The 13,996-nt window shown below is 30.6% G+C and overlaps 1 protein-coding gene across 1 annotated transcript; it reads left to right on the forward strand.

Annotated features, from left to right (window-relative positions):
• The first annotated feature begins 8,053 nt into the window (after window positions 1-8,053).
• On the forward strand, window positions 8,054-13,990 carry LOC100573232. Its single transcript, XM_003242101.4, has 6 exons — window positions 8,054-8,381; window positions 8,451-8,528; window positions 10,472-10,754; window positions 10,879-10,955; window positions 12,305-12,565; window positions 12,642-13,990. Exons 3-6 carry the CDS (start codon window positions 10,496-10,498, stop codon window positions 13,773-13,775), a joined length of 1,731 nt encoding a protein of 576 aa, XP_003242149.1. The 5' UTR covers window positions 8,054-8,381; window positions 8,451-8,528; window positions 10,472-10,495; the 3' UTR covers window positions 13,776-13,990.
• Window positions 13,991-13,996: the final 6 nt, after the last annotated feature.

Raw genomic sequence — 13,996 nt, forward strand, 5'->3', positions numbered from 1 at the left:
TAATTTTTTAAGAAAAACGTTGTTTTATAAGTGACTTGAAAGTATGTAAAAAAATATTTTCAAAAAAATGTACACTTTTTGAAATAAAGAGTGTTGTTTGATAAAAGAATCACCCGGTATTTTTATAGGTAATAGTCACAATATTACATATTTATATCATCAACTGGATATATCGAAACATTGCACAGTTGCACTAATGCACTTGGGTATACACTGTTATACTTATATCTAAACCTATTTTATATTTGTAGATATTATTTTGTAATCAAATCAAACATGTTAAACAAAATATAACTATGACAGATAATTGACTTAATATTTATAGTTAAAATAAATTGTAATAAATTATAGTTTAATACATTTGTTTGCTCTATTATTGTTTTCTGATATACATACACACATACACATATATACATACATACATACATACATACATACATACATACATACATACATGCATGCATACTTAAATACATACATACATACTATATACATACATATAGACATATTTCATTTGATTTTTTTACAGATACATAAAAATGTTCACTGCCAAGTTCCAGTATTTTTGCACTCGATAAGTTATAAGTACATATGACTTATAAGACTTATTAAAAAAATACATAAAATTATTTGTCTGTCTTTACAAATGGTTATTGGTTTTGGCAACTATAAGCTAACCATTTTACTAAGAGCTATGTTTTCCAATTTTATTTCCTATACGAATGAGTGATTTATAGGTTTACAAAACTTGTTTAATTTATATTTTTTTTCTACAATATAAATTAAAAATACTTGTATGAATATGTTTAAGATTAACATAAAAAAGAAGGAAACTATAGATAATCACTGTGGTGTATTAGGAGTCGAGTGTACTTCGGCATTCAGTAAGTCACTGTTATGGATGTATATTAAAATTGAATTGAATGATACATTATTGTATACGAAAAACGATTCTCAGAGGAGACGGTCAATCTATTATCAATGATAATGATAATTTATCATATAATGATAAGAATTAAGAACAAAACATTGCATATTGTATAGTGCTAGATATTAATAATAAAAGTAATTTATTTTACTATTTATAGTAATATGGTGTGCCATATGCAGAATCTAGGATTTTTTTTAAGGAGGGGGGGATATAATATTTTTAATAGGCATTCAGTAGGTATACACATATTATATTCATATTATTATAAACATGTTATATTGTGTACGAAATTTGGTTTTTAAGGGGGGGGGGATAAGTAAATCCTGAAATTTAGCCTACATAAAAATTATTTTAATCACTTTTTTTATCACTCGTATTTTACAATCAGTGGCGCAATTATCGGGAGTGTTATATATATATAAGTGTTGGGTGTGCAATTCACATGGGCCCCGAGATCTCATATACGATATTCCTACTATAATGTGTAATTTACAAAATAATATAATAATCAAATATTAATACAATTAATATAATATAATCTATATACAGTATAAAATAGAAGCCCCTTTTTTGTATGTACGAGCATATCTCGAAAAGAACTTTACTTATTTTAATATGGTTTTCACTAATAAATCGGTCGAGTCACGGGGAAGGCTTTAATGTATAATAATTTTCCTTGGTAAAATTAATTAGGTGGCTGAAAATAATAACAATTTATGTCTATATATATAAATAAATGTTTGTCTGTATGTGATCTCCTCCTAAGCCACTGAACATTATTTGTGTGTTTTTGAGTGAGTCCCTGAATAGTTTAGATTCACAATTAGACCCAGTTAGTTCAACCTCAATTCTCAAACAGGTGTTTTGAGATTTACGATAGAAATGTTTGTTTATAAATGGTTGCTATTGATTATAGGAGAAATAACTAATAAAAATTAGTATTTTAAATGTTTGCCATTAGTTATTCTGGCAGATGAGGTAAAAATATCCATTAAATAGTCACACGCTTATGGTTTCAATTAAAGAAATTATATCTTAAAACAAATATGAGAGTTGAATGTATATTTGTAGCTATTATATAGGTTCTCAAAAACTACTTGATCTACTTTATAAAAATTTCAAATTGTTCTTATTGTTCCTGATAAGGAAAGTTTAAAGAGTAGTTTGAACCACGTTCGATTTATACCAAGTGCTATACCCAATCCACCACAAATAAATTGTCCATCTTGGTCGATTGATCTGTTAACTGCATAAATACTATTTGTTCTGCCCCAAAATGTGATAAAAGAAGAAAAATGAATTTAAGAAAACACGCACACATTATTATAAAATCAATCCATTCATCGTTCGCTCTAGCTTTAAAACAATAATAATAATAACTATAGTTTTTGTTATTGTTGTTGTATGAACACCACATTGTTTTTTCGTGATACTAGGTATAGGTACTGCGCCGACCCGTCGAAATGATTTTCGAATGAAAATAATATTTGGTATTAAATCAACATACGATTTTGGTTCATCATGTATAAAAAATAATAATGTAATCAATTCGGACTTTCCACTATAAATGTGAACTTAAAAACAGTTATAAATGATGAAAACTAAAAATAATACAATATTTGTGTAGCTTTAGTATGAATAATGATTTATTGAGTACCTACGTAATTTTCCAGACGTTTTAAAAAATTTGCATCATTTTTTTTATAATGCCATCAATATAATATTATAATAGCAATTATCACTGTGGCAGGAGCAGAACAATAATTTTCCGAACTAAAACTAATAAAAATAACTTAAGAAACGCATGTGGACGAGTGCGTTTTTCTAGTATAGCAATTTCAAATATAGAAAAAGAACGATTAACGAACTAAAAATCTAAATATTGAGAAAATATTTGACAATTTTGCCAAAGTAAAATCGAGAAAAGATATTTCTTATAATAGAATATCTTAGATAAGTATGTAATAATTATGATAAATAAATAATTTATTATTTAAGATAACTCTTAAATATTATATTAGGTACCTATATCATTGATTATAAATACTATAGTATAGTATAGTATAGTATACTATAGTATTTAATATAATCAATGCCTATATGTTAAAAAATGGTTATACATTTATAATGCAATTTGATTATTGTAGTAAAAATATAATGCTAGGTATAATACTGTAAATTGGTTTTCAAGGGGGCCCCTAAATTTTCTTTAGCACCAGAGTTCAAAATCCGGCACTGTTTACAATTTATTAATAATTATAACAATTTACCTGCATTTTTTTAGTGCATTATTTAGAATTTTTAGAGCATTAAAGCATTTTTTTAAGGGCATTTTTAGGGTTTTATAGGGCATTACATTTCCAGCCCTAGTTATTACTTATTATTTATTACCTATTTATACCAAAAATAGTTATTCGTTTTACAAAAAGTAACAATTATTGTCAACTAATGATTTGTAGAAGGTGGCCAGATATTACATTACCTAACCTAACTAGTTATACTTTGGGTGATTGATTATTAAATTAATCTAATCTAATCTATATTTATGATATGAATAGAATACAATAACTCACGGATATACATGAATAATATTATAAATTCACGGAAGAATTTAAGCAACGGGTTTTAACACATGAAATAAGGTGCTCCGCTAGACTATGAAACCTATTCATGACAGTTACTGCCGTGACATTAACTATCACCATTTATTGTCATCGTGCAAATTGGACTTTAGTCCATATATTTTTATAAATCTGTGCAGTATCATACTATTTTTTTGTGCGGTATTGGGTTATGGCAGTCATGCATTTTGTGCGGTAATGTTAAGCTCCAAGTAATACCTATATCCATAGAACGATTAAACTATTAAAGATAGTATCTATCTCTATCACTATTACTATCTCTAACTATCTTTAATCGTGATTCATAGTTAACTAACTCTTTATGGCACAGTGGGACGTATTATGAACCAACATAAAACCATATAGGAATAATTGTTTATTCATTATAATCGTACATACGAGACGTGTAATTTCAAATTCAGTAATAAACAATTTTTTAAATTTTTCAGGAACAACAAAAAACGAAAAATACCTTAACATTTTACCCTATGATTTTGTAATAAATATGAAATCATATAGGTTTGGAATGTTTACATATTGTGTACGAATAGGTGTTTTATAAAAATATTATTATAAGAGTTATTACTTTCTAGTTTCAATATAGCTGAGTTTGTTGCAAATACCTATTACCATATGGCTGGTTTTGAAATTGACTTTGTGATATACCTGGTTTTATGGCCTGTTTTGAAATAAACATTGTCAGATGGTTGATTTTGAAACCAACCAACATTTTCCATGGTCAGTTTAGACCAGTTAAAGCTATTTTTTTTTTTTTTTTATCCTTTATACAAAATTTCTACCAGCAGGAGTGCTTGGATTTCAACATATAGTACCTTACATTTTAGAAAATTGGATCAAGATGTATTTTAAAAAGGTCATTTTTCGATTTTTTCAATAGTAATTTAATGCCACAGGAAAAACTACCGACAAATTATGAAGACCGCTAAAGATGGGATTTTAATTTCTAACGCTTTGTTTCGCCAGAGCAACGAATAAAAAATAATAATAATATTATAATATTAATTCAACTAACAGGCTCTAATAATTAATAATAACAATATAAAAATCCAGACTAACAAACCGTCTTCGCTCAGAATCGTTTTTCTTATACAATGGTATTATATCATTGAATTCAAGTTTAATACAATCCATTATACATTGACCCACTTGTAACCTACTGTACAGCAGAGCAACATGCACTCACCTACTTTTTTTATTTTTATTTTTTTATGGACAACCCTTATCACTTAGGGGTATGAAAAATAGATAGTAGCCGATTCTCAGACATACTGAATATGCATAAACAATTTCATAAAAATCGGTTAAGCCGTTACGGAGGAGTAACTAACATTGTGACACGAGAATTTTATATATTAGATATAAAATACACCAAATTATAACAAAATAAACGCGTCAGCTGAACATTATTTCGTCCCGCGGTCACAATAATAGTATTACATTATTTTTTCATATTTTTCGTCTATAATTTACCAGTTCGCGGGCAACCAGTGTGATGTTCCGGACGGCGTCCAATGTTCATGTATCGATTTCAGTTGATTCCGCATTTTTGGCAAAATTGAAACCTACGATCGTGTCGTCGTCTGTCTGTCAGTTTTGCGTGTTTGGGAGGAAAATGCATGTGTTCCGAGCACCGCGAACAGCATTGCGTGGTCATGTACTCGGGAACCTTCACGACGTCGCAACGATCGCGTCCGTAACGAGCACACGGTCGGTTTCAAATTAGCGCCGTAACTCTGCACGTTGTCCGCCAGCGATCCGTCGCCGAAACACACGAATGTTTTTATCTTTACACGACACAGTTGTTGACCTGTTTAACAAACATTCGAGTGGTTCGATCAACGAGCCTTCGGCGCTTCTCTTGTAAATTTTAGCGTACAACGATAATTTAATCAATTTACGTTTTGAATATAATATTAACTGTGATGATTCGTGGTATTTCAATCGATATTCTCTATAATATAGTCCAACGTCTCCGGGTAGTCGAGAGCACATTTTGATGACCTTTTATTATTTTTCTGGTATTCAAGTAATTCGTGTTCGTTCATATTCGAGTTTTCAAGTCTACGTTTTATTTTCCGCTCCACGCACTCGGACTGTCTGTACTTTGCCGATTATAGCATATTATAATATTTTTCCCATCACATCCATGACCTTGCCTGTTGTTTACAAAATCATCGGTCAAGAAACGCGCGCTGACGTAGTTGACCACGCCGGGATCCAGACCCAAAAACCCGGAGCATCGATAAAAATCGGTCAAATCTGAAAACACACACTTCGCCGCCGTTGTCGAACGGTGCCGATGACTTTTTCTTTTTTTTCCGTCTGGGATCGAACACCGTCGACGGTTCGAAATGCTCCATCGACACGCATCAATAAGTACGCGCCGTTAGTGGTGAAAGACATCGCAAATTTCGTACGACTGGCGAGGTGCCCGATCATGTTCTTGTCTGGAGTGTCCAGAGTGCCCTACCGCCGTTGTTCCATGTTGAAATAACGCCACCAATAAGTAGGAGTGAACTGTTGGACGCCATAAACGGTTGGACGGCGTTGGCACACTCCACGCCTTTGGCGGAACGTAAGAGCTCGTACAGAGCCAAAGCGTTGTACCGCAAATGTTTCAGGCCGGGTTGAAAGACTGCGGAAACACATCGAACGTGTTTGTCGGACTGGAAACGGCATAGTCGGGGCCCGGGGGCGACCACCAAAAGGTTCCTCACACTGGGAAACCAATGTTTTCAGCGCTACCGGTGGTTTTATTTGGCTTCACATGTTATACTATTATAGATTATTAAAATAAACCAATGTTTTGGAATCATGATGTACCAAATATTATGTAAAAATTGTATGGTTAAATAATGGTATGGTAAATATTATATGGTATGTAGCCATATCGTACAAATTTATTGATATAAATAAAATGTATATTTATTGTATGATATTTATATGTTCATTTATTAATTGACACGTCATATGTGTACAAAAATGAAATTAGTAATATCTATACATACAATAGGTATGAAGTGCTTAGGTGCGAGTTTAAACTATTAATAAAAGCTCAAATATACTAATACCTACTGACCCAAGTAGGTACATCCAAATACCCAAATAAAAAATCATAATTATATTTTTATAGGTACTTACCGTATAAATAATAACAAAAAAAAATTAATAAAAATATATTATAACACTTTATTTACAATCAAGGATGTATTTTGTATGTGATGCAGAGAACGCCACTCGAGAAAAAAATATAAGACAAAAACAATTTAGCTAAGCAGTCTAAACTGATATAACCGTGTAACATAAGTTGTTAAAATATAATACTTATGTGATAAAAATTCCTTAATTGAAACTATTTTAAACTGTACCTAATTGAATAGAATAATTACTTAAAAATAATTCTTACTTGGTTAGTATTTTTAATTTGGAAGTAATAGTAACAAAAACTACAATTTTTAATATTTTACATTGAAATGTAAAAACAATGTATTCACAATATAAAAACCGGCCTTCGGGCGAATGGTGGCGCTACCTGCACGAGACATTTGTACTACCATAGAATATTGTAATATACCATAATATTCTATGGTACTACCCTTGGACCATATTATAAACTAAGTTGCGGGTTCACAACTGCCCGTGTCGTGTCGTGTCGTGTAAAATCCTTTTTTCTGATTGGTTCACCAAAATGTGATAATAAAATATGATCGTGTCGACCAACACGATACCGCGATTACCGCGAAGTTGAATTCAACTTTTGATCGTGGTGGTCACAATGTTCACGCCTTGGTAGATTTGTTTACTGTTATCTTATATATCTAATACCTATGGTATCTATTATATTTTGATTAGATACCAAGTTGGTATTGTCCTGATTCGGAATATCCCCGAAGAACGAATTGAGTTCACAATTCACACGACACGACACGACACGGGTAGTTGTGAACCCGCCTTAACGTACACCGCACATGCGCACTAGATGATACAATACCCTGTATATTACTGTATATAATATATATATATCACTGTAACGCAAACCGCACCACCCACCCGCATCCCACCTGGATGTTCCGTTTATTAGTATAAGGCACGGATATAGATACTATGGTTACACGACGGCCCATATTGGATCACAGTGCTGAGCGGCGCCGAATGTTCTTATCAATTCTGACAAAAAGTCGCGTTTTACTAGCGCCCTCTACAACTACTACTAAGTTACGGTAACCAAACCGGGTTACCTAGCCACGGTGGAGCGCTAGTATGTCGCGACTTTTTTTTGTATGGATACTATGTATGTATTTATGTAACTTGATAAGAACATTTGGCGCCGTCATATTATTGTTCGTTGTGCAACCATAGTATCTATATCCGTGGTATAAGGTCTATGATTGTAACCATGGTAGCCGCTAATCATTGATAAATGATATCACGGAATGTCGACCTGTAAACACTTAACATCTGATTTCGGACATTTTGTGAAATTTTGTGACGTCAGTCGTGTGTTGTATGTTGATTTTCGTTTTCTGACGACGTTAATGCCTTATCTAACACTGAAATCCGAAATCCGAAATCCGAATTAATAATTTTATTTTTGTTAATTCTGTACATTTTTAAACGTCGTACTTACTACCTCTGACGAATAACGATACAATAATCATAATTCATGTTCCATTATTAATATTATTATATTTTAATTTATGTTACACCGAGTCTATAAACCGCATAGACAGACTTCCCTCGGTCCACTATCGTTTCCGTTTCGGTGAAATCACTGCCACCGTTTATTCGAACGCAGTACTTCGTTGGTGGTAAGTTCGGATCGTCTAGATTGAACAGATTCACGCACAATTGTAATTAATACATCCGTTGTTATCTAGGTTACCCGTTCTTCAGTGTTATTGGCCACGGTTTTCGTATTTCGTGTATCGCCGATATATCACGTGCCATAGATATAGGTAAATATAATAAAGTTAGTAGGTATAATATAAAATAACGACATCGTTAAATCGTATACCTATCATATTATCATAATATAAAGTACACTACTAACCACTAGGTATACTATATAGACATAATATAGTAGAATAGTAACAAGAATACCACTGCAATGCTATTCTATTGCTTATATACAGTTGTAACTTGTAAATTAAAATTCTGAGCGTAATCGATTTAAAAATTTAAAATTAGCTTAATTTTAACTTTTTATATGTATAGATGAACAACAGATGTAAACATTTAACTTTATTTATTTTATTTTGATAATAAGTTACTTTCTATTAAATTTATAATTAATCTTGTGTACCTTATATAATTTTTATGCTTAAAAGGAAATTAAAATTGTATTTCTTATTGCCATTGCGATTTTTTAATAAAAACCACTTATTTTTGATACTTTATGGACATTTAAGAATTGTAATATGCATACTATCAGTGCCGCAATAATCGGGTGTGTTGCATGTGTCAAACACACAGGCCCAGGGCCCCAACCCCATAATGGAAGGGCCCAATGATAAAAATTTAAAAATATATAGGTAGAAAAAAAAATAAAACCATTTTGTTATAATAATAATTATTAATGATTGAACAAGATTGAACAATAGATTTTGTTTTTTACACAACATTATCATACATCAATGTTTCTTTTGCGGCCCGTATAACCGAGATTAATAAAAGTTTGGTTGCAATTGATTGAAGTGCGTCATGCAAAGGAACCAATTTAGGAACCAATTACATTTGACCAATTTAGTGTGAGTGTGTTTACACGTTTCGTTAACCTTATTTTGTATGAGTGAAAACTCAAAATTCCAAAGTATATTTTCACATTTAGAAAAATTAATTGTACAATACTCAATAGATTAATTTTTCAATTTTCATGAGTGAGGGGGGCCCATTCATTTTATTTACACACGGGCCCAAATTGGTGTAGTTGAGGCACTGCATACTATAAAAATAAAATATAGACACAATTCCCATTTCCCAGAAGAACAAAATATGTTCAAATATTTTTGTCATATTGATATAAAATGACAGTGTTTAGTATTCCACCTTATAGTCATGTTATTTTTTTCAATTTCTCAAAATGTGTAGCTATTAATAATCTTTGCTGAACTCATATATTGTGTTATTATTAAAATACTTTACAACCTATACACAGTAAATCCTTATAAGACGGAAATATCCCTACAACAGAAAATAACAACAGTTCTGTATAACCTTTATACCTATCCCATTTATTTCAATCTTCCTATAGCGGAAAATATAAAAAATATAAAAATCAGTTGATACCAAGTGATTATGTTATAAGGAGGTTTTACTGTATATAAAGAAAATTAACTGACTTACCTATCTTTTAAATTTGCTAATTCTTAATTTGATATTTACTATTTAGATAATAAGTTTTTTTTTTTTATTATTGATTCTTAAACCCGGCATCTATGGCCATTAGCTGTTTGTAGGGTTGTACTTGTGGTGGTAGGGCTTGGAACAGTGAGTTTTTTCACGCGAGTGTTTGTGTTTGGCAGAATTTTTAAGTGGGCATCCGTAGGTACCTGCCATGCCCGGGTGGGGGATGACTGCCTTTCTCTCCGGACACTGCCCCCAGAAAAATGCTGCATATAGCCGGGATCAATCAGATGTCGCAACCGACACCTTGGTCCACTCGACCACTCCGTCCCTCAATAATAAGTTTATATCCATGTTAATTCAGCTTTTAAAAAATGTAATACCTACTCAGAATGTTCACTCAGTCAATTGTATTTTTTTTTTTGTGGGCCAAGGATGTATTGGAAATTTGGAATATAAATATATATACGTAGCTTAAGATATTCTATTTGAATTTATAATGAGTATTAAACAAATAAAATATAAATAGTAGTTCTCATGTAATTTTTTTTTTCAGATAATTTTATGTCGCATATGAATCATGCCTTGGTGTGTTATAACTGGCTGTAGTAACAATTTAAAATCTACAAAACAACATGAAAAAGATGTGTCATATCATATTTTTCCAAAAAATCCGCAACGACGTAATGCCTGGATGAAAAGTATTAAGCTACCATTTAAATTTAATGCAGATACATCATATGTCTGTTCTAAACATTTTGTTTCTGATGACTTTGAATGTAACAATTTAAAAGAACAATTACTTAACATTAAAGTAAAGAAACAACTTAAAAGAACTGGTGAATATGAATATTTATACATATATATATATATATTTATTATGTAAAATACTATAAATTCAATAACCTGTTTCATTAATATCTAAAATGCTAAAATAGATTCAAATGTGCAAAATTATTTCAGCTATTCCATCTATTAATATGTCTAATACTTCAGAAGAAGAAAGATTCACAAATGGAGCCAATAAACCAGATACAAGTGTAAGTTTAGTAGAATATCAAAATATAATATCTTATTAGTTATTAGTTTATTACAATGCGTTCAATGAGAAAATATAACCCTGCTGTTACCAAAAATTTTCAAATTTCGGCATTCACTTCAGAAAACGAGAACAAATGCCTTTCTTTGGAACCTATCGGAGCACTTAGATTCACCCAGAGGACAAAGTATAAGCACGGTGGAGAGAATTTGGTCTCAAGATAGATGGCTTAGCTCTGTAATTTATATGTACTGGGGAGTACAGAAGAGTTATGTTCTTTATAGACTATTACTTACTATAACTATCTTCAGATAGTTAATCTTTTAACCAGGGATCGAAACAGTTTAAAATTTTAACGGTTACGGTTTTAGTTCTTGAGAACGGTTTTCTAAATTTTCTGGTTTTGGTTTAGCTGTTAAGATCGGTTTTTAAATTTTTTTGGTTTTGGTTTCGGTTTCAAAAAAGGTTTTTCAAATATTTTATTGGTTTTAGAAAATTTTCGGTTTTGGTTTTTGGAACGGTTTTTAAAAATTTCCATTTTATTTTCCTGTCTAGCTACTGTAGACTCGATTTTTATTATCTATTAACTATTATAAGGGTCGAGTCTAAAACCCTGAAATATGGCTACTTTGTATAATTATAGTGTACAATATACGATATAACACATTTACGTTCAGCAGAACTAATTTCGTTTTATTAACTTGAATATTTCATACCTAGTTTAGGTGCCTCGTGCCTACTTTTGCATTCGACATAATATTATTATCTTGTCATATTATTGTTGAGATCATTATTCGATTACATTATTATTGAATTATAAATTACAATAACTTCATACTATATTATTTGTATTTGCAATTTTGAATCATACGCTTAGTAAAAATATATATATTAATATTTCGTAATAATCAGTAATTGCATCGGGATTTTTATCAATAAGTCCGAACATAATAATTTCTTTGTATAAATATACTAGAATTACAAATAATATATATTAACTTCATGAAATTCAAAGGAACCGACATTAGTTTCAAATTTTAATAGGTTTTCAAGAACGGTATAAGAACGGTTTTTAAATTCTATGGTTTCGGTTTGGGTTTTGAAAACTGTTTTTAAGGTCTTAGGTTTCGGTTACGGTTCCAGTGTTCAGAAATGAGAAAACCGTCATTTTAACCGGTTTTTTGTAAAATCGATTAAACCGGTTTCGATCCCTGCTTTTAACTTATTATAGTTATTTTTAAAATTTTTAAAATATAAAACATCTAATATTATGGAAGTTATTCTCCCCAAATTTTTAAAATGCAATTGTTTAATACTTTTTATTTAATTGTATTTTTTTTTTTTTTACAGTTGAATTGTATTAATCGATCAGATGAGCAAAAATGTTGTGCTGTTCCCATTTGCAACAACAGCATTGTGTATTGTGAATCAGATAAGCCAAATAGGAACGGTAAAATTGTGTTCCACAAATTTCCAAGTGATCCTGTAATGTTAGAGAAATGGTTGAATTTCTGTAGTATTTATAAATCAATTTCACATGAATATAAAAATGCTCAAATATGTTCAGAACATTTCAACAAAGACAATTATGAAAACAAATATACTGATGAGGTAAAATGTAAATTTAATGTAATCTAAAATGTAACCTCTTAATTAATATCATTATTAAAATAATATTTTTTTGAAGTCATTGCATCCAATAAAAGTATTGAAAAAAGATGCAGTACCAACATTAAACGGTGGAATTAAAATTACAGACGCTAAAAGTATTGAAGACGAGTTATCAAAAAAAGAGCGTAAAAAACTTGTGGATAAATTGTTAGCAGATTATGAGGAGCAACAAAAAAATGAAAAGAGTCATCTGAATGGCATGGTAACCAAGTACCCAGGTTTTTTTTCTCCAAAAATTAATCCAAATGCTAAACTTGGTGATAAATTGAAATTATTAAAGTCAATGGATAATCCAATAACCTATCCTCCTGCTAAAAAAAGGAAAATATCTACAACACCAAAGTTAAATACAGAACATTTAGAATCACCATTTATTAACAATTTAACGCAAAAAATGAATGAAATGATTCAAGTAACAGTAGTTAAAGGCGGACTTATGTTACATACACTACCGCAAACCACTAAAAATGAACTAAGTCATACTTTGGAAAAAACGGTTCCTGATGATGAAGAAGAAATCATCATTGTAACAGAAGATGAAGCTAGCCTTATAGATCTGAATTCATATGAAGAAGGGGATAAGGGAAATAACACCGAAGTGATTATAGTCACTGACTCAAAAGAAACTGAAGACACCCTTAAGCATGTAAAAAAAGTACCTAAAAAGTGTTCAACTAATAACATTTATGATAGTAAAAATAAGTGTTATGAACAAACGTTATTGAAAAACAATGAAAGTATATGTACACCTGTTTATACAGCTAAAGTTCCATTAAGTGTAGATAAAGGATGCCAAGTAATAATCCCATGCGGTGGTTGTGAAAATAGAAGTCTTAAGATCAATAAACTTTTAAGGGAGAGAACAAGATTATTGAAAGATCTTAATCAAAATGGTGCATGGAAGGATCCAGATGAAATAAATAACTTGAAGAGGATGAATGGTGTATTGTCCTTATTATTGTTGCAGTGTGTTGGCGAAAAAAATGGTAAAAAATCTTCGTCTATACGAGTGGATTTAGTGCAAGATTCTATTGAGAGAATTAATCGTGGGTGGTCAATGCAAGACACATCAGAAACATTAAGCCAAGCCTTGAGTATTAATGCTTATGACGAATTTGCAAGAGCGTTTGAAGTGATTAATGAAATATAATGCAAAATGTATCTTATTATAGATTGGGTCTTTAACTTTCATTTAATTTATGTTTAATGTTGACTAGACAAGTTAATTCATTGATTAGTTTACATGACAAATCTATAAGATAAAATTATGTTTGATTGCAGGGTAATAAAAATGTTAATGTTAATTTCCTATTAAATAGGCTATTTTACATTATTAAACTATGCAGACAAAAGTGAAAAAAAGAATATAAT

The sequence above is a fragment of the Acyrthosiphon pisum genome, chromosome A1 (assembly GCF_005508785.2).
Source record: "Acyrthosiphon pisum isolate AL4f chromosome A1, pea_aphid_22Mar2018_4r6ur, whole genome shotgun sequence".
Taxonomy (NCBI): Eukaryota; Metazoa; Arthropoda; class Insecta; order Hemiptera; family Aphididae; genus Acyrthosiphon; species Acyrthosiphon pisum.